General features: G+C 42.1%; 1 protein-coding gene across 1 annotated transcript in view; it reads right to left on the bottom strand.

Moving 5' to 3' along the window:
- Nucleotides 1-22,229, bottom strand: part of LOC132882157 (B-cell receptor CD22-like) — a 173,218-nt gene that overhangs the window by 42,930 nt on the left and 108,059 nt on the right. Inside the window, exon 8 of the mRNA XM_060915426.1 lies at nt 19,296-19,565. Coding sequence (XP_060771409.1) covers nt 19,296-19,565 — 270 coding nt within the window. The remainder of the gene's footprint in view (nt 1-19,295; nt 19,566-22,229) is intronic.

The raw sequence follows: 22,229 nt of genomic DNA, 5'->3' as shown, positions 1-22,229 counted from the left end.
CAAATTTACATGAGTTAGAAAACAATCTCTTCAGAATTGTGCAGGTTAAAAAGTTGGTTTGTTCGAAATAAATTATCATTAAATCTGTCTAAAACAAAAATCACGTTATTTAATAATTATAAAATAAATAGGGCAATAAATGTACAGGTAGATGGTGCTGATGTTGAAAGAGTTTCTAATAATACATTTCTTGGGGTAATAATAGATGATAGAATTAATTGGAAATCACATAAAATACATACTAATGAAACTATCAAGAAGCATATCTGTGTTGAGTAAAGCTAAGCACGTCCTGGACTATAATTCACTCCGCATTCTTTACTGTTCCCTGGTTTTACCGTACTTAAATTACTGCTCAGTGGTGTGGGGAAATACGTATAAAATGTTCACTTCATGCAATAACTATACTTCAAAAAAGAGCTACAAGAATAATTCATAGTGCTGGTTACCGAGATCATACTAATTCACTATTCTTAAATTCAAAATGTTTAAAATTCAGGGATATTATAGAATTTAAAACTGCCTTAGTAATGTACAAAGTAAGGAATTATAATGTACCAAGGAATATCCAAATAATGTTCTCAGATAGAGAGGGGGGCTATAATTTAAGGGGGAAATTGAAATTTAAAATTTGCAGTGCTAGGACAACGTTAAAAATGTTCAGTATTTCTACTTGTGGAGTAAAGCTTTGGAACAGTTTGAATGTGGAGCTCTTATATACATGTATTGTATGTGTGTATATATGCGTAGCATAAGTATTTGTATATGATTTGATTTGGTCAATATTATACCATGTTGGTATGTCGGTATGTTATTTTTTTTTTGTTGATTTTGCTTTCTTTTGTATATATAGTTTATTATGGTGGAAAGTGACGTTTGATTAATGGTGGTATAGAGGGTTAGGATTTGATAAGTTATTTACTTCTTCCTAATCCTTTCCGAACATTATTATGTTATTGCCTTGTGGCTATGCTATTCTGTTTATGACGATGTTTTGATGATTGCATTTTTATTTTTTGTTGGTTTTTATATCTTCTTTACTGTTCGGAATAAAATCAATCAATCAATCAAAAAAAAAAGCCAAACTGGGGTGACTATTTCCCGTGACACAATACGGCGTACACTGCAGAGGAATGGCATGCATAGATTCCATCCACGAAAGAAGCCTCTCCTAAAGCTCAGGCACAAAAAACCCTGCCTAGAGTTTGCCAGGACCCATGCTGACAAAGATGAAGACTACTGGGACTCTATACTCTGGAGTGATGAGACCAAGATGTTTTTGTGAACTTCTGCTCCTCTATGACCCGCCACGTCTACTTAGATCAAAAGGTGCAGGCTATCTGCTGGTACCTCATATAGTGAAGGCTACATCAGGGGGCAGAGCCTTTTCTTACAAAGCCCCACTGTTATGGAACAGCCTTCCAAGTAATGTTCGGGAATCAGACACAGTCTCAGCATTTAAGTCTAGGCTGAAAACATATCTGTTTAGTCAAGCCTTTTGTTAATGGTGTTTATGAGGTAAAGGAGTAGATCTGGAGGGTCCTCAGACAGAGTGTTTTGGTAAACTGGGATGTATGGATGCTGTCAGTCCCCACTCGCTTGCTCACTCGAGTTTGTTGATGGTGTAGTGGCTGGCTGCTTTATGTCCCGGGGCTCCCTCATGCCTGTGTTACCTTCTGGCTCTCTCCTTTTAGTTATGCTGTCATAGTTAGTTGCCGGAGTCCCTGCTTGTACTCAGTGCAATATGTATACTGTTCCTACTTATTCAGGTGACATTGGGCATACCTAACCACCTGTTTTCTTTCCCTCCCCCCCACCCCAAATCTGTCCCTCTGAGTTACATGGAGTCAACAGGAAATCTTTTGGCGGAGAGGGTGGAGACCTCGACTGGCTATCGTAGCCTGCAGGGAATCGGCCATCAGACATTCTGTCGCATGTCCCAGACCTGGTGAAATGTAACTGAATTGTCTTGGCCAGCCCTAAGGGTCCCATCTGCATCTCATCATTGCTGAGGAGTGTGCTCCCATCACCCAATCAAGCATCCAGCCAGAGCAGGTCATGATATATTTTACCATATTAACATGCCATTGTTGTGTGTTATGCCTGATGTAAAGACTCATCTCTGCGAGCCTACCACACAGATTTAATACTTGTCATTTTTAGGGCTTACCTAACAACGTGTTTTCTTTCTCTCTCTCTTCCCCCCCCCAATCTGTCCCTCTGAGTTACATGTTGATCCTGGGATTGAGATGCTGGCCTCTTCTGCCCCTCGGACCTGCTTGATCCACCCTGGTGCCCTGTGTCTGGTCGGAGTTTTATCGCACCGCTCCTGTGAAGGACGGCCCCATGAGGACAGTTGAGGGTTATACCTGTTAAAACTGTTAATATTATAGTCAGGCTGTCTGTTGTTGCCCAAATGAGGATGGGTTCCCTTTTGAGTCTGGTTCCTCTAGAGGTTTCTTCCTCATGTCGTCTGAGGGAGTTTTTCCTTGCCACCGTCGCCATAGGCTTGCTCATTGGGGATAGATTAGGGATAAAATTAGCTCATGTTTTAAGTCGTTCAAATTCTGTAAAGCTGCTTTGCGACAATGTTTATTGTTAAAAGCGCTATACAAATAAACTTGATTTGATTTGATTTTTGGAACTGATGGCTTCAAAACTGTATGGCGTCGCAAAGGTGAGGAATACAAAGAAAAATGTATGGTGCCTACAGTGAAACATGGTGGTGGCAGTGTCCTTATGTGGGGCTGCATGAGTGCTGCTGGTGTCAGGGAGCTGCATTTCATTGATGGCATCATGAATTCACAGACGTATTACTCTATACTGAAAGAGAAGATGCTACCATCACTCTGTGCCCTTGGTCATTGTGCACTTTTCCAACAGGACAATGATCCTAAACACACATCTAAGGCCACTGTTGGATTTCTGAAGAACAGGGTGAAAGTGATTCAGTGGCCAAGTATGTCTCCTGATCTGAACCCAATCGAACAACTATGGGGAATTCTGAAGAGACAAGTTGAGCATCACTCTCCATCCAGCATCCAGTCACTAAAAGAGGTCATTGTTGAAGAATGGAAAAAGATTGATGTTGCAAAATGTCACCAATTTGTTCATTCCATGCCTAGAAGACTTGGTGCCGTCATTAAAAATCATGGAGGCCATACAAAGTACTAGATGTAGTTGTTTTTGTTGTGGGGTGTACTCATTTTTGCACCACTCTAATTTGAGTAAAACTGAAAAATGTGTAATCGAAGTTATATTATTAACCTTACTTTCCCATTATAAGTTAAACAGATGTTATATTAAACTTTGTCTTGTCAACATTTTGGAAATTGTTTGTGTTCATTGAGATATTGTTTAAAATGTTAATTTTCAAAGGGGGTCTACTCATTTATGCTGAGCACTGTACATGGATGTGGTGAGAGAGGACATGAAAGTGGCAGGTGTGGTAGAGAAGGATGCGGAAGACAGGGAGTAATGGAGACAAAAGATCTGCTGTGGTGACTCCTAATCGGGAGCAGCCAAAAGAAGAAGAAGGTGCAATAATAACTGTATTTAAATCAAACAAATTAAATTGGCCAAATGAATCTTATCCCAGTCAGTAGATACCACTCCGGAAGTCCAGAAAGACCATGAGTTATTTATTTATTCTTTTCTCAATTCTGTTATCTTGATATAATGACTTTCTTGATTTTGAAATAACAAAAGGTATTTTCTTCAGAACTTATTTTTTCTCATGATATCAAAATGTACAGTTAAGCCTCACTCACAACCCCCCATAAGTGTTTTGGACACGCACGGGTCGCAGGGTTTGGTAGCTCGCAGGCGTGCCGCAGGGTCGTGGTGAACCCGGGGGAAAGTTTGGGGGAGGAGTACGGGCAAAGTACACTGGCAGTCAATGAAAAAGTCCAGGTCAATAATTCAACATATTATGCAATACGGAGTTGGGGAAATGTTTGTTTTGAGATGTTTCTATTGAATAGCGTGCACAGAAGTCATTAATGAGTTCTCCTCAATCCAAACATTTTTCAATAGTCTTCAGGGAGTGGTCTTTAGGAATCAGCTCAAAGTGCTGTTTTGGAGAAAAACAAAAATTTGTACACGGTTGAAAGGATGGGTTGGATAGCCTTTATTAAGGCCATGAAAAAGCCGACTTTTGTATTCCTTATGTCCAAGATGCCATGGTTAAATCCAGATGACAGATGGCGGGCCCTCGGCATGGTGCAAACCGGCCTAAGTTTTTCAGAAGTTGGGCGTCGATTGAATGTCCAAACCCTGCCATGGCCTGCGTATTCACCTGATCTCAATCCCATTCAGCATTTATGGGATCACCTTGGTGTTCAGATCCAGAACTGTGTTCCTCGTCCCATGAACAGAGGTCAACTGATCCAGGCTCTTCAAGAGGAGTGGCAGGCCATTCCACAAGACAGGATTCGCCATTTGATACGCAGTATGCGTCGCAGACTGATGGCTTGTATTGCTGTTGGTGGGGACAATACTCGGTACTGAAGCTGCAACTTTCCAATTACAGGGAATCCATTTTGTTCGGACTGTACATTATCAAAGCTCACAACAATTGTGATTTTTTGTTTATTCATCTCGAGTTAAATGTCAGTATATTGATCTGTAAGCTTCTAGTACATGATTTCATAGCTTATGAATAAAATTATTTTCATAAATGTCACCTGGACATTTTCATTGACTGTCAGTGTACTTGTCAAGTACAGGTTGCACAACTGACTTCCTCGAGGCGTGGGAAAAATTGTGCCGTTACCCCGTGGAAAGTGTATATCTAACGCATGTGATCAGTGTGTGTGGAGTGTGTGAGACTTGCATTTTACCAGTTTCCTGCGCTCCGAGTTCAGGTCGCATTTGTGAAGCGCGTGTGATGCATGTGATTAGCACATTACAATCACTCATAACTTGCATGTGACACAAGCCAGGAGTGGGTATAAAACCAGCGTGTCTGCAGCATCTGTCTTTCGACTGACGAACAGTGGATATTTTGTGGGAAAAATGTAATTTTCAGTTTAAAGTTTAGAAAATGGGACCCAAGAAGAAGCGAACAAAAGTGAAGTAACCCAACCTGAAACAGCAGAGGGGGAGGAGGAGGAAAAGTTTGATGATGGTAGCAGCACCGGCGAGCCCTGCACGGACAGGGAGAAGTTTGCCTTCAAGCCGGCAGAAGGCACAGCACCCCGCCAGAGGGATTTTCACAGGTAAATACACATGCTTTAAACATTCATTTCAGTATATATATGCTTATGTAATTAATATTATATACAGTGGTGCTTGAAAGTTTGTGAACCCTTTAGAATTTTCGATATTTCTGCATAAATATGAGCTAAAACATCATCAGATTTTCACACAAGTCCTAAAAGTAGATAAAGAGAACCCAGTTAAACAAATGAGATAAAAATATTACACTTGGTCATTTATTTATTGAGGAAAATGATCCAATATTACACATCTGTGAGTGGCAAAAGTATGTGAACCTCTCGGATTAGCAGTTAATTTGAAGGTGAAATTAGAGTCAGGTGTTTTCAATCAATGGGATGACAATCAGGTGTGAGTGGGCACCCTGTTTTATTTAAAGAACAGGGATCTATCAAAGTCTGATCTTCACAATACATGTTTGTGGAAGTGTATCATGGCACGAACAAAGGAGGTTTCTGAGGACCTCAGAAAAAGCGTTGTTGATGCTCATCAGGCTGGAAAAGGTTACAAAACCATCTCTAAAGAGTTTGGACTCCACCAATCCACAGTCAGACAGATTGTGTACAAATGGAAGAAATTCAAGACCATTGTTACCCTCCCCAGGAGTGGTCGACCAACAAAGATCACTCCAAGAGCAAGGCGTGTAGTAGTTGGAGAGGTGACAAAGGACCTCGGGGTAACTTCTAAGCAACTGAAGGCCTCTCTCACATTGGCTAATGTTAATATTTATGAGTCCACCATCAGGAGAACACTGAACAACAATTGTGTGCATGGCAAGGTTGCAAGGAGAAAGCCACTGCTCTCCAAAAAGAACATTGCTGCTCGTCTGCAGTTTTCTAAAGATCATATGGACAAGCCAGAAGGCTATTGGAAAAATGTTTTTGTGGATGGATGAGACCAAAATAGAACTTTTTGGTTTAAATGAGAAGTGTTATGTTTGGAGAAAGGAAAACACTGTATTCCAGAATAAGAACCTTATCCCATCTGTGAAACATGGTGGTGGTAGTATCATGGTTTGAGCCTGTTTGGCTGCATCTGGGCCAGGACAGCTTGCCATCATTGATGGAACAATGGATTCTGAATTATACCAGCGAATTCTAAAGGAAAATGTCAGGACATCTGTCCATGAACTGAGTCTCAAGAGACATTGGGTCATGCAGCAAGACAACAACCCTAAACACACAAGTCGTTCTACCAAAGAATGGCTAAAGAAGAATAAAGTTAATGTTTTGCAATGGCCAAGTCAAAGTCCTGACCTTAACCCAATCGAAATGTTGTGGAAGGACCTGAAGCGAGCAGTTCATGTGAAGAAACCCACCAACATCCCAGAATTGAAGCTGTTCTGTACAGAGGAATGGGCTAAAATTCCTCCAAGCTGGTGTGCAGGACTGATCAACAGTTACCGGAAACGTTTAGTTGCAGTTACTGCTGCACAAGGGGGTCACACCAGATACTGAAAGCAAAGGTTCACATACTTTTGCCACTCACAGATATGTAATATTGGATCATTTTCCTCAATAAATAAATGACCAAGTATAATATTTTTGTCTCATTTGTTTAACTGGGTTCTCTTTATCTACTTTTAGGACTTGTGTGAAAATCAGATGATGTTTTAGCTCATATTTATGCAGAAATATCGAAAATTCTAAAGGGTTCACAAACTTTCAAGCACCACTGTATGCTGATTTTCATGTATGTTTCAGCTAACGATGCCCAGAAGTGAGGACACTGCAATCCCATCATCGCTGTCAGGCCATTGTGCCATGCTCAGTGATGAGGACAAGGACATCCCGACACCCCGTCCCACCACTCAGCAGGAGTAGGAGCCGGACAGCAGCTCGGAGTCAAAGTGTGTTTCAATGCCCAAACTGTTGGGCTATTTAGTTGGGATTTTTTACAATGTAATAAAATGCGTTATTCCCTTACGTTTTATTATTTGACATTTGCATGGTAAATTAATACATACTCAAATAAAAACAGCAAATGAGGTGGTCTTCTTCCCTTCTACAATGCTACTTGCTACATGACTGGTTCCTTGGTTCCTCCCCAATATACTGTATATACCCAGAGTCTTGCCCCTATGGAATTTTTATGTCAGTTATTCATATCAAAAGCAGTATATAATGACAAAGTGTTGCCTGAAAGTACAGAAAATCATCGTTTAACTCAGGGGTGTCAAACCTGATCCATAAAGGGCCGTGTGGCTGCAGGTTTTCATTCCAGCCATGCAGCAGCACCCTGATTTGGCTTATTCAATCAACTGACACACCCACCCTTTAATCAAGGGTGGGTGTGGCTGCAAGTATTTGACTGTGTGAAGACAGTTCAGTTGATTGAATGAGCCAAGTCAGGTGTGCTGCTGCATGGCTGGAATGAAAACCTGCAGCCACAAGGCCCTTTATGGATCAGGTTTGACACCCCTGGTTTAACTGAACGACTTCAACATTTATCAGGGTCAGAAGGAAATTTGAACACCCGACCTCAGCTCATATCTGTGTTCTTGCTGGTTATCTTCATTATCCAGTGTAGTAAGATTATTCTTCCTTGTCTCTCTTTCTTCTCTGGCCTGTTTCTGTTCAGTTTTGCACTGCAAAGTCTGACAAATTTCCATTATTTAAACCAAGCTCAGTTTCAGCCTGGCAGCAGTGACCTGGTCCATGAGCTGGTACATTTATGAACACTGGCTATAGTGTAAGCACCATCAACACTTTGGTTTCACTAATTTCACCAGCAGGCTCCGAGTGGCATCACACTGCCAAGTCCATTAGTTTGGTTTTGTATGAAAATCCCAGGAATGCATTGGATTTTATTGGTTCAAATAATGGAAATTTTTGAAATGTCATCTTTTTTCTGTGAACGTTTTCTAAGAATACAAATAAAACAATTTGTATCGCATAGCTAAGACAAGTAGGGTGTGTGTTTTTTATCTTTCAAATGTTAGTAATGTTAAGATTGAATAATTCCTAATGCATACACTAAGTAACACAATAGGCACTGTGTGAAAACCACTTAAATGATCAGTATTAATTTTGGAAACAAAATTTAATGGAAATTATTCTGCGATCATCCACCACTGTTGTCTTCTGTGGGCGTCCAGGTCTTTTTGCATTGATGAGTTCACCAGTGCTTTCTTTCTTTCTCAGGATGTACCAAACTGTAGATTTTGCCACTCCTAATATTGTCGCAATTTCTCGGATGGGTTTTTTCTGTTTTCGCAGCTTAAGGATGGCTTGTTTCACCTGCATGGAGAGCTCCTTTGACCGCATGTTTTCTTCACAGCAAAATCTTCCAAATGCAAGCACCACACCTCAAATCAACTCCAGGCCTTTTATCTGCTTAATTGAGAATGACGTAACGAAGGAATTGCCCACACCTGCCCATGAAATAACCTTTGAGTCAATTATCCAATTACTTTTGGTCCCTTTAAAGGTCCCATGGCATGAAATTTTCACTTTCTGAGGTTTTTTAATGTTAAAATGAGTTCCTCTGACCTTCTTAAGTCACCCCAGTGGCTAGAAATTTCATAATGTGTAAACCAAACTATGCCCAATATTTGAGAATGGCGCGTCAAAACGGCGCGTTGAGAAGCTCTTCCCTTGCCGACGTCAGCAAGGGAGATGATCCCCATGCCCCCCCTCTGGATTCCCACCCACTGTATGGATTGCCCGCCCAGCTCAAAAGTTGCCACCAAACATGGAAGTTGCGCTGTACATGGATGTGACAAGACAGAAAAGAGTCTGTTTTTACTGCCGACGGGAGAGTCCCTGAAGACGCAGCGGCTTAATTTTATTTACTTCAATAATACGCCGTCAAGTCTACCTAAGACGGTGTATGTTTGTCGGAAGCATTTTCCTGATGAATGTTTCCACAACTTGGGACAGTACAGGGCAGGTTTTGCACATCAACCGTCACTGAAGCCTGGGTCAGTACCAAGCATCCCTGCTGCATCAGCCACAAACAGCGAACAAGTAAGTGTATAACTGTTAAGTCGTTTTGCCGTGTTTTAAAATCGGTGCCACGTTAGCCTTGCAATGGCTACATTAGCTGTGCAGCTAACCGCTCCCTGCAGTTAGCCAGGTACTCTGCGCTACAACACCAAAAAGCATGCAGCATGCTCTGTTATAATAGCCAATCAAAACAGTTTTTACAAAGACACCCACATTCTTTTTTTAAGTCACTCGTTCATTTTATTTATTTGTTTGTTCAGTAAAAACCCAAACATTTGTTGAATTTATTTTATTTCCTCGTGTCACACCTTAATGACATCAGCGCGCGGTATTTTTCCCTTCACGGTTTGTTCCTTCTCTCTCGCCATAGTAAGACACCCACATCCGCTTGTTCTGACCCACTGGAGGTAGCGGCACAGTGCTGTTAGCCAATCAGAGGTAACACGTTTACATGTCATGAATATTAATGATAAGACCCGCCCCCACCCTCTACCCTTCCCCGCCTCCTGCTTCTCATTAGCAAAACGACGCACTGGGAAAAGCGCTGAAATGGGGCTTTCTCCCAGGAGGCTATATCTACGTGCCGAGGGTTCATTTCGAGAAAGGCTGCGGATATAACATCCGGAAACCTCCACAAGCCCGTTTAAAGCATCAACAAACCACCATGCCATGGGACCTTTAAAAACAGGGTGGCACATGTTAAGGAGCTGAAACTCCTAAACCCTTCATCCAATTTTAATGTGGATACCCTCAAATGAAAGCTGAAAGTCTGGACTTTGTCCATTATATAACTATAACCTGAATATGTTTCAGTAAACAGGAAAAAAAACAAAATTTGTGTCAGTGTCCAAATATATATGGACCTAACTGTATATACCCAGAGTCTTGCCCCTCATGTCACGTGCGCTGCGTGCACACCACACATAGGGGTAGAAAGTGAGATGTACTTCTGTCTTGCACAAATAGCAAGTGTGGAATACTTATGTAGTACTTCTGAGGCACGTCACTCATACAATGACCGTGCGTCACTCATGCGACTGACTTGTATCCACTAAAAGAGAAGCTGAAGACATAAACACACATATCTCTCTCTCTCTCTGAAGATTTCAGCTCTGACAGCGCTCACTGACTCACCGTTGGAAGCGGTTCTTTTCTACACGTCCTCTGTCTTTGTCAGGAAACTTAAAGCTACAGTTTTACCTCTGACTGTTACAGTGAGCTGACACTGGAGACTCCTTCCTTAAGTTAAACAAACATCTTCCGACAGAAAACTTCACCATACCAATTATACACTTTTTTTGTTGTTTTGTTAAATTACATCTTTTTAATCTCTATCATCGGGCTTAGATTATGTGACTCATCCACCGTACAAGTCCCTCTGAAAGAGCTGTTACTATAGAAACAGTACCATATTAGAATGAGTGCACTGTCAGAGCTGCTGTTATAGAAAATTAATCAACACCTTTTGACCAATCAGAATCCAGAATTCAACAGTTACATGGAATAATGTTATAGTGAGTATTTCTGCACTTCTCTGTTTCCATACAGGTATAAACACCTTTATAAGAGATTAGGAATGTGTTCATCCTTCTCATCATCACTGAATGGTTTATTATAATAATAATAATAATAATAATAATATTATTATTATTATTATTATTATTATTATTATTATTATTATTTTGTTATAATAATATTTTGTGAAATAAAAGTTGTATCACCTGTATCCACCAGTCTGTATCTCACATATGAGAGTGAATCTCTCCCTGATAAACACACACTCAACTGTTTTACTGACTTTACTGAGCCTTGTTCGACCTCACTGACCAAGGGCGTAACCATGGTATAAATATTGGGGGGGTCCAAATTTGAGCCCTTCCCAAAATATTTTTAAGTGCATTTAGCGCAATTTTTATATGGGCCTATTGATAAAGATGTGCTTATCTAGAACATTGTTTTGATGAATACAATTACCAATGAACATGTTAACATTTATATCTTGTTTTTTTTTTATTGTGTATCAGGCAAAACACAAAACAGAATGTGCAACTGCAAAACATGTAACGCAATACAACATACAAAAAACATGTAAAACATTGCATGAAAATCTGTCACACCAGAGCTAGTCACACACACACACACAAACGCACACACACATTTCAAACAAATGCAGAAATGCCAAATTGCTACAGAAAAATGGCTACCAAAGCAATAGAAAGGAGCATTACCCTGGTTAATAGGTCAAAACAACATAGAACTTTGTAGAAAATATATTGACTTTATCTAAATAAATGGCCCAAAAATATGGAGGTGTTCAAGAATAGAGGGCTACCGCATGACGTCACCGTACCGCGAGATTTTGTTAGGGCGCCATATTGGAAGACCTCACGTATATACATACAAAACAAACTATGAGCGAGAGTGAAGTGACACGATGGCTGATAATTCGGGTTATGTGAGTACATTACCAGCTGCAGAAAGGGCACGGTATGTGGAGAAACTGGCTGTGATTGATGGGTTTGACCCATATGATAAGACTCGGGGCAAGGGAGAATGGAAACATAAGGAGGACCTGACACCAATTCTGCCATCTGTTTGCTACCCAGACATTGTAAACTATTTGTTGTTTACACCCAGTGCCTACACTGCTGATGACTTGAAAGCCTACAAAGGGCTACAGGCTTACAATTATGTTGTTAGTGGCTTGGTTCATGATATTACAGCTGTTGTTAAGAATAACCTACACATAGTTATGGCCAAGGTAATCTTGTTGATATTTATCTTTTAATAATATATCTTTTCAGTTGAAAAATTAATACTTTTTGCTACTATTAAGGTATCCATAATTTAGGTTAATTTATCCAAATTATACATATGTATTTATGATATATGCCTACACAACAACTATGCTTTATTTATATAATAGGAGGGAGAGCAAGCCCCAAACCATCCTAAATTATTATTATTAAATTGTAGAAGTCTGGGAGGCTTGCTCCTCATACAGTTATCAACTTGGGGCCAGTTTAGCATGTTTTAAATCTGAATTTATTGCGTTTGCTTACCTCAAAGTGTCCGCAGATCATGCACAGACTTATCCATTATATCTACAGTTTTTTGCCAAGTCTCACACAGGTTTCTTTCAAGTCTACTGTTGGGCCAATAAATCATAAATAAAACAGCTCAGATTTGTTTGTTTAAGTCGTTTGCCACTCCACTTTATTCTCGTGGGTTCACATACCGCTGCCGTTATTTCCCCCTAATCACGAGTTTGTTGGTCTTCCAATATGGCGCAGGGTCTGTTTACTTCCAGTTTCGGGTGACATCAGTGAAATCCCTCTATAATGACTGACCAAAATGATAATTTTATTTAATTTATTTACATTTAATTAAAGGACAGTATGCTCTTATTACTAGCCTACTGATGACATGCAGCCTATGATGAGGTTAAAAATAAAGTTGTTTTAAGAACTCGTAATACAATGCTCTTTACCAGTTCATCTTCAGAGCAGGTCTCTGTCTGTTCCCTTCCTCCATCATGCCTGTGACTCTCTGTGACAGACTCATCATGTCTGTGACTCGTCTGGAAAAAAAGGCGAATGTCAGCCCGTTGGTCCTTCCAAGGGCGTAAAAACGGTGTTGATATTGGTGGGGACATAATTTGGCCAAGCGCCCCAGTGCGCCATGGTTGTCGCACTAAATGTGGCCTACACTGTACAAATGATTGGTTGTCCATTCCTTTGTGTTATTTTGATTTTTAGCACCAGGTACACTCAGTCTTAGACTTAGGCTAACATCTGTATGTATACGGGCAATACATTATCACACAGAGAAAGCGGACATTGAAGTTGCTGTGAATTTCGCTGTAGTGGATGACCTACCCAAAATACAACAACACAATCAATCAAAATTATGTGCTGCTGCTTCATTTTCACACAACTTTTACTATTTTCACACATTTGAAACATCATGTGCTTCCTTTTGAGTTACTGCAATTTCAGAATCTGGAAGCAGGGCCGTTGACAGCTTTGGCTGGGCCCGGGACAAAATAATCTGAGTGGGCCCCCCACACACACACACATACGCACGCACGCACATCACCACACAGCAACCACCCACACCCAACCCCTCTTTTCATAGTCTCCATTCACTCCAACCCTTAAATAACAGGTATTCCAAGCCCATTATAACAGTCAACCATTTTATTTCAACATTTCAACATATTTACAGTTTGAACATTTCCTTAGTCTGCAACTATTCAGGTGCGAAATGCAATGCGCCGGACTTTTGCTGTGGCAAAGTCGTCAATAAGGTCATTGAAGTCCAGCTTCTTTGCAAGTTTGCGCTCTATAGAGAGCATAGCCAGCCCATTGAGCCTCTCCTGTGACATGTTTGAGCGCAGGTAGTTGATAAACCAAAATGATTGTTTACGGGATGGAACTGGGCCTCAATGAGAACGGAGTTATGGCTTTCCCAAAATCTGAACATAGAAGCATCACCACTAGTGATGTGTACAGTGAGTTTTTCAGTGTATTTTTTTGTCTTGTTTTTCATAAACGTCCTTTCCGTACTCGATTTAGAATGTTACAAAAAAAATTGACACCCTCCCAACCACGTAACATTAGCCTATCTGACCTGGGGGCTGACACGTTTATTACGGATAAACCAAAAGGATTACAACGTTCCCTGGATATAGAACTGGACTGAGAAGATTTCAAAATCTTAACGTGTAAGCAACAACAATAAAACAGAGGTTGTTTTATTCATTTAGGGCTTATTAGGCTACTTTCATTAATTGCGCTTTTCATACAGGCCTATCATTTTTCACTTGAGCAAGGGAATTGTTTGAAGAGTATCCAGTCTAAGCGAAAGTTTAATGTTTTGCAACAGACTAACCTCAAAACACCCCATTTATAGCCCATTCGTTACATTAAACTCTATCTAGCTGGCAATTTCACATGCCGTCGTATCTACACGGGATGATTTCCAACAAAATAAGGTTTAATTAACAAGAGGCAGCGTTCCACGGGCTTTCAGCTAACCGGAGTCCAGCTCAGCGCAGCTCAGCAAGCGTGCCTAAAACATTTGGATATGATTGCCACATACATATACACATACAAACAGCCACTCAAATCTCCACTGCCAAGCCTCTACCTCTCCAACGCCAGATCCATGTAAACAACACGGACGATTTGGAATTACCTTATTCTATTCTATAATCGGCTGGTCAGTGCTATACTCAATACTTAAGTGACTTACCCATCCAGTGAGGATCATTTTGTTTACAAGATGCCACATCTGAGTCGCTGACAAATCCTGAATTTCTGTAAAGATAACTGTGCAGAGATTTATAAGCACGCAGTGCTTCACCACTGAACAGCGAGGGAAAGTTAATGAGGTAATCATACACGTCTGGGTATTCCGCTGGCAGTTCAAAATCCGGTCGTGAAAACTCCGTCCGGTAAGCCATAAGGGTCACAAATCTGTAGATCGTTTATTTTAGACATATATCTAGTTATCTGTTCATTAGAAAAATGAGCCGTGTAGTCCGTCAGTTGAAATTGATCCATTCTGTACACGAGTGCAGCAGTATTCAGCGGTGTTTTTGACCGACAAGATGGCGGTTGTGTACTTTCCGGTCACGTGACTGCAAGATCTCTATAGTGCCGTGTTATTTGGCGCCTTAATCAAATGGCCCTTTTCCACTACCCTTTTTCAGCTCACTTCAGCTCGCTTCAGCTCACTTCAGCCCGACACGGCTCGCGTTTCGACTACCAAAAACAGCACGACTCAGCTCGTTTCAGCCCTGCTTAGCCCCTAAAACTCGCACCGTTTTGGAGTGGGGCTGAAGTGAGCCAAACCGTACCGAGTGAGGCTGGAGGCGTGAGCAGACACTCCCCTGTGCACTGATTGGTGAAGAGGAGTGTCCTCACATGCCCACACACGCCCCGCGAGCACGCTGGGATCTGTAAACACTGCAAACCCGGAAGAATAATAATTACGAATTACGAGAATTTCTGGAGCCTTATGCGCCTCGCCTCATCTATACGCTCTTGCCAGTGTCTGTTGGCGTTGTCGGTGACAACAAGCCACAGAACCAAGACCAGCAACACTAACGACTCCATGTCCTCCATGTTTATTGTTTACTATTCGGGTCGTGAGACTACCGCTTAAAAGCTCACTGAATCAGTGACATACAGAGCATCGTGGACGAGTTCGCGGAGCGCAAGGCTCGCCGTATGCCCTTCAAATAATGCGCGCAGTAGGCTATTGATGTTTTATTATGAGCCATGTACAGTATGTCGCCTAATGTTTTTTTGTTTCTGAGTTACATGTTCGTTTGAAGGACTTAATGTACAAAATAACATAGTTGCACCCCGTAGTGTTGAAATTGGTAAACACAGTGCATTCAGTGAGGTTTGCACCGCCCTCCTTTTATTTCTGACTCTTCCTGTCACCGTTGCAACCTCTGAGCGCTCATTCGTATGCCCTTCAAATAATGTGCGCAGTAGGCTATTGATGTTTTATTATGAGCCATGTACAGTATGTCGCCTAATGTTTTTTTGTTTCTGAGTTACATGTTCGTTTGAAGGACTTAATGTACAAAATAACATAGTTGCACCCCGTAGTGTTGAAATTGGTAAACACAGTGCATTCAGTGAGGTTTGCACCACCCTCCTTTTATTTCTGACTCTTCCTGTCACCGTTGCAACCTCTGAGCGCTCATTCGTATGCCCTTCAAATAATGTGCGCAGTATAGGCTATTGATGTTTTATTATGAGCCATGTACAGTATCCTAATGTTTTTTGTTTCTGAGTTACATGTTCGTTTGAAGGACTTGATGTACTAAATAACATAGTTGCACCCGGTAGTGTTGAAATTGGTAAACACCGCAGTTGCGGACATTTTGTAGCCTAAAATGATGTTATGATAAGCTTTAATAAAGGGCCCGGTCATTTGCCCCGCCCCCGGCCCGGCTCTGACTTGTTCCGCCACTGTCACTGATGTCACTGTTTGCGCTGCTTAACGACATCACATGACGTCCACCCACTTTCGCTAACTCCACCCAATGTGTCCACCCACTTCCAGCCAGCACGGTTCAGCGCGGTTGTAGTCGAAATGCAACTCCAACAGCCCCGCTCAGCCCGACTCAGCTCGACTCGGCACGGCACGGCTCAGCCGCGTTTGTAGTGGAAAAGCGGCAAAAGACCAAACCATTTCTGCATTAGGGGTGGTACGTGGGTTCTTGAATCTATTTTCGAAGACAATAAAGGCAAAAGAACCAGAAATCATTCATTGAATGCAAATATAGCACATTTTTCTCCCCCAAATCAACACATTTTGAAATGAAACAGAATGATTAATGGCATCTTCATGAGGGACCAGTTCTGGGCCCCCCCTCATGCCTGGGCCCGGGACAAAATACCCGGTTGTCCCCCCCCCTGTCGACGGCCCTGTCTGGAAGTAATGTAGGTATGGGTGGTAGAAGTGTGAAGAGTTTTGGTAGTTGTAGTGCATTTTGCAAAAATGTTTATTCATCAAGTTGAAAGGGTTAAGTGATAATTGTTTCACATTTTTACATTTTATTGCAGAGGTTACATACATACGCATATACACATGCATATATGCATATACATGCAATGAGCAAGAAAAAAGTAAATATAAGTAAACATTTAGCATTACCTACAAGCATTTATTAGTGTGTGTGTGTGTGTGTGTGTGTGTGAGAGAGAGAGAGATTGCAAACAGAAACTCCTTGCTGTTACAGTAAATATAAGTAAACATTTAGCATTACCTACAAGCATTTATTAGTGTGTGTGTGTGTGTGTGTGAGAGAGAGAGATTGCAAACAGAAACTCCTTGCTGTTACAGTAAATATAAGTAAACATTTAGCATTACCTACAAGCATTTATTAGTGTGTGTGTGTGTGTGTGTGTGTGTGAGAGAAAGAGAGAGATTGCAAACAGAAACTCCTTGCTGTTACAGTAAATATAAGTAAACATTTAGCATTACCTACAAGCATTTATTAGTGTGTGTGTGAGAGAGAGAGAGATTGCAAACAGAAACTCCTTGCTGTTACAGGATCATATGACAAAAATGTCATGTTATGTCCTCCTTACGTTTTCTTTTATTGCCCGACATCACTGCCTGTGTGCTGTTTTGCTGTAGCAGCGAGCTGGATGCTGATTTTACCGCTTGCTACTGCTTACAGCCAATGACAACAAAAAACCATAGCAACGTCAACGCAACGGGAGGTGGGCCAATCAAAGCTTCATAAAGCTTTTTTACCTGCTGTCCCCACCAATAGTCAGCCGTCTTTGAGAGGTCTGTTCACAACTGAAAATCAGCTGGAAGCGACACCGCGTTTGGTGTTTTTATTCAGCGTTTCCCGCATCGCGGCTTCTCCATTCAAAAATGGTATGGACATTTTAAACTCAGCTGAATATTGGTATGGACGCGTCCATACGCATTTTTACGCCCATGGGTCCTTCCTTTTCTTTGCGGCTACCGCCATTTGAATGTGTCCACCAGCAGCCTACCTGACAGTCTGAGTGGATTTTCAAACCAACGAACCACATGGGCTGACCCAAGTGCACAATCATAGGGGGTGGTCGCAAAGGTTTTTTTTTTGTTTGTTTGTTTCTCTGTGCTTCCTAAATTGAAAGTAAATCGGACATAACAAGTGAAGGATTCATTATATAGCCATGGTTCAGGATGGCATATTATTTGTCTCATATTGATTTAATACGCCAAATATTGGGGGGGACAGATTGGTGCTTTCCCAATATTGGGGGGGACATGTCCCCCCCAGTGCCTATGGTGGTTACGCCCATGTCACTGACCACAAATAACACCTACCTTTTAAAACTTATTTCAAGATTATTTAAAACATTATAGAATAACATGGACTTGCTATAATTATGCAATATTTTTATTCACACCCCTCCTAACTTCAAACCTGTTGAAAAAAAGTGAAAATTTTATGCTGTACCTCTTACTGTAATCCTGACTTCATCACTGTAGGCTGTGTCGTAGTAGTTGTAGCCTGTGTTTGCCCATGCGTTCCGCCTGTGTGCTCTACACCGATACCCGGTTTCTCCTGCAGTATCAACTGTCACTCTGAGTGTGTTGGTGTTTGTAGCTCCAATGTTCACATACGGATTATATTTGTACCAGTGAAACTGCCATCCAGCCCCCTGCTGCAGCTCACAGCTCAGAGTGATGGTGTCTCCAGTGTAGACGGAGCTCTGAGGATTCACTCTCACAGTCGCTTTGGGTTTTTCTGTTGGTATGAAATGATGAAGGTGTCAGAGCTGCTTTTCACTTCACAACAGAAGCAATAGATTCACTGTGCTCATTAAATGCTTTCAGAAATATTTCTAACAAACATTTATATTTTTTTCGCGGTCCAAACCCTGCGCTCTGATTGGCTGGCGAGCGGGTCTGTATCCTAAATGTTTGGCAGCATTTCTCAGGAGAATAGCATTAATTTTACAGCATGGATAGCGATAACGACAGTGTTCACAGCGAGAGCGAGTTTCACTACCCTGAGGAAGAAGAAATAAAATAAAACATTTCGGCAGAAAGCTAAAAACCTCTAACTTGCTCACAGTTTGATCTCATTAGTTAATGAGGCCCATTTTGGACCATGTTATCCTCATACATAATATTACGCTCGGTAAAAACTTTAAACCAGGACAATCTCTTCTTCAAAGTTTCACCAAATGGCTTTATTTATGCAATATAAAGGTCATAATACTGGATAACTTTGGTCGAGCAAAAACATGGCTGAATCCTGAATGACTCCTATTTGTATAAATAGGGCACTACATAGGCGGCAGAATGTAGTGTTTTTCCTGCCATGGAAGTGCACTTGTATACCGAGGAGGAAGCCATTTGCATTACAGCCGTGAATGAGGATTCAAAATGGCGGCTCGGCTCGGTTTCCCCTTTCGGGCGCTCTCGCTTTCTGTTAGAATTTGGGAAAGAAAAATAAATAAATATATTAAGAAGGAAATTGGTGCCGACGAGACAAACTAAACAAACAGGGACTCAGTTACTGACAGCTCAAAATCTGAACCCTAAAAAACAATGGAAACATATTAAATTAAAACAAAACCCCCACAGACTGACCTGATACAGTCAGTGTAACAGCATCACTGATCTCTGAATCCTGTCCTCTGCAGGTGTAGGAACCACCGTCAGAGTCACCAACAGACCTGATATTTAACTCCTTTGTTGAGGCTGGATATCCTCCGGCTGTGTAGAGGCTATTATTGTTCTTATTCCAGCTGTATGGCCACTGAGTGTCTCGTCCTCCCTGTGTGTCACATCTGAGAGTAACACGCTCTCCAATGAACACATGTGTATCAGGCTGAATGGACACCACAGCTTTAACTCTCCCTGCAATAATAATAATGATAATAATAAAAACAGAGTATATTACATTATCTTTATTTTGTTTGTATTTTGTTTTGTACAGCAGTCTCACATAACATTTTGTTAAGGGCCTTGAGGAAATTGGTTCCGGGGGGAAAGTGACCATGGGGAGGAGAAAAGAGGAACATGGGGAGAGAGGAGAAAAAGACGTGAGAGGAGTGAAGAAGTTGTATGCAAGCGTTCGGTCTGCAATAAACTGAATTTCTGTAAACTGCCTGTAGCCCATTTATTCCACGCCCCGGTAAGGAGGGCGGGAGTTTCCACGCACTTGCGCCAACTTTTAGGGTTACAGGCTGGTGTCAGCGGTGTTTTCATTGTTATTGGAAGATTCGTGGGTTTTTTCAACCGAGCAGTGGGCTAAGTTACTGGGTCTAGCTGAGTTTGACAGTGAGTGCATTTTGGATGAACATTGCTAATCACTGAGTGCTTATGCAAGTCACAACGTTTATCAGCTGCTAGTCTTCCGATCTCAGGCGACAAAACATGAGCTCCGATGAGGAAGTTGTGCTGTTTGCCCCACAAAATGCATCTACAACTGAAGCAAATAGGATCAAGGACGCTGCTAATGTTAGGCTGGGTGAGTCTACTGCTGGGGACCAATGTAATTCAATAAAAAAAAACTTTTTGTCACATGCACACTTCATGCACAGTGAAATTCATCCTCTGCATTTAACCCATCTGAAGCAGTGAACACATGCACACACACCCAGAGCAGTGGGCAGCCACACACAGCGCCCAGGGTGCAGTCAGGGGTTCGGTACCTTGCTCAAGGGCACTTCAGCCCAAGGCCGCCCCACGTTAACCTAACTGCATGTCTTTGGGGGAAACCGGAGCACCCGGAGGAAACCCACGCAGACATGGGGAGAACATGCAAACTCCACACAGAAAGGCCCTCACTGGCCGCTGGGTTTGAACCCGGAACCTTCTTGCTATGAGGCGACTGTGCTAACCACTACACCACTGTGCTGCCCACGGTGACAGTAAGGACAAAGAAAGTTTTTCTTTGTGTAAAGCCAGATTAAAGCTCACTGTACGAGCGTGTCCTGCATCTCAGCAACAGGATTTAACTACCATTTTGCCAGCTAGGCTAAGCGGCGATGCCTTAGCATACTGGTTATCACTGCCACCCGCCACACTGAAGGACTATGATGCGTGTGTTTCCCGACTGACTGATGTTTTTGGCGGCAAGCAGTTTTGCAACATTTTCAGACTTTTGTGAATGCCCGGCAGCGCATGCCGAAGGAGCTGCTTGAAGTTTTTGCTGCAGAGATAACTAGGCTAGTTTTTGAAGCGTTTCCAAATTATGAAAAGACGGCTATAACTATGGAGCGGTTCTGACGATTTGTTGCTGGACTAGACCCAGTTTTGCAAGTGAAGTGCCACAAACATAGGGCTACCACGTTGGAGGAGGCCCTAGCAGTGGCGTGTAAGTGGGAGCGAGCACAAGAAGCACTTCGGCTTGCACAACCACAGAATGCAGCCACCACTATTTCCAGTTCTAACACCGGCTCACAACCAGTTGCACACCTCACAGCAATGGTGTCCACCAAAGCAGCAGCATCCTCAGACCAAAGCCCTGATGTATTATCAGCCATCAAACAACTGTCAGTGGAAGTCCAGACTTTGAGGTTGGCGGTGACCGACTTAAAACGACACAAGTCTTCACCATCCAGGCATGAGGACTTCAGGCAGCGCCAGCGCTCACCAGAATGGTCCCCTCATCAGCGGGGAAGAGCAGCTTCACGCTTCTTTCCGCATGCATCACCGCAGAGATATCAACATTATGCTGGGTCACCAAGGCGTGGCTTCTCGCTGGAGCAGGGGTATTCTCACCGCCATCAATCCCCAGACCAAAGGGGACGACGCTACCCCAGCTCACCCCCATCTTTGCCACGTCAAGGACCCCAGCATTTCTCCAGTAGGCGGGACGGCTACAACAGCCATCAAAGCCCGGAACCAATTTCCTCAAGGCCCTTAACAAAACGTTATGTGAGACTGCTGTATAAAACAAAATACAAACAAAATAAAGATAATGTAATATACTCTGTTACAATAATAATAATAATAATGATTTGTTAAAATATACTAAAGTAATTCCCAAGTGTGCAGAAGTGGAAATAGTCATTTTAAACAACACTGTGAATTATTTAATTAGACATAAACTAGAGATGCATCAATGCCATTTTTACAGACTGAGTATGAGTAAATAGTTTTGGCACCTCTTGATACACACAATAAAATTTGTTACCTTGTTAGTATTGAACCATCTCATCTCATATCATCATCTATAGCCGCTTTATCCTTCTACAGGGTCGCAGGCAAGCTGCAGCCTATCCCAGCTGACTACGGGCGAAAGGCGGGGTACACCCTGGACAAGTCGCCAGGTCATCACAGGGCTGACACATAGACACAGACAACCATTCACACTCACATTCACACCTACGGTCAATTTAGAGTCACCAGTTAACCTAACCTGCATGTCTTTGGACTGTGGGGGAAACCGGAGCACCCGGAGGAAACCCACGCGGACACGGGGAGAACATGCAAACTCCACACAGAAAGGCCCTCGTCGGCCCCGGGGCTCGAACCCAGGACCTTCTTGCTGTGAGGCGACAGCGCTAACCACTA

The sequence above is a fragment of the Neoarius graeffei genome, chromosome 1 (genome assembly GCF_027579695.1).
Source record: "Neoarius graeffei isolate fNeoGra1 chromosome 1, fNeoGra1.pri, whole genome shotgun sequence".
NCBI classification, from domain to species: Eukaryota; Metazoa; Chordata; class Actinopteri; order Siluriformes; family Ariidae; genus Neoarius; species Neoarius graeffei.
Note: the sequence above shows the minus strand (reverse complement) of the source record. Positions and strands in the feature narration are given on the sequence as shown.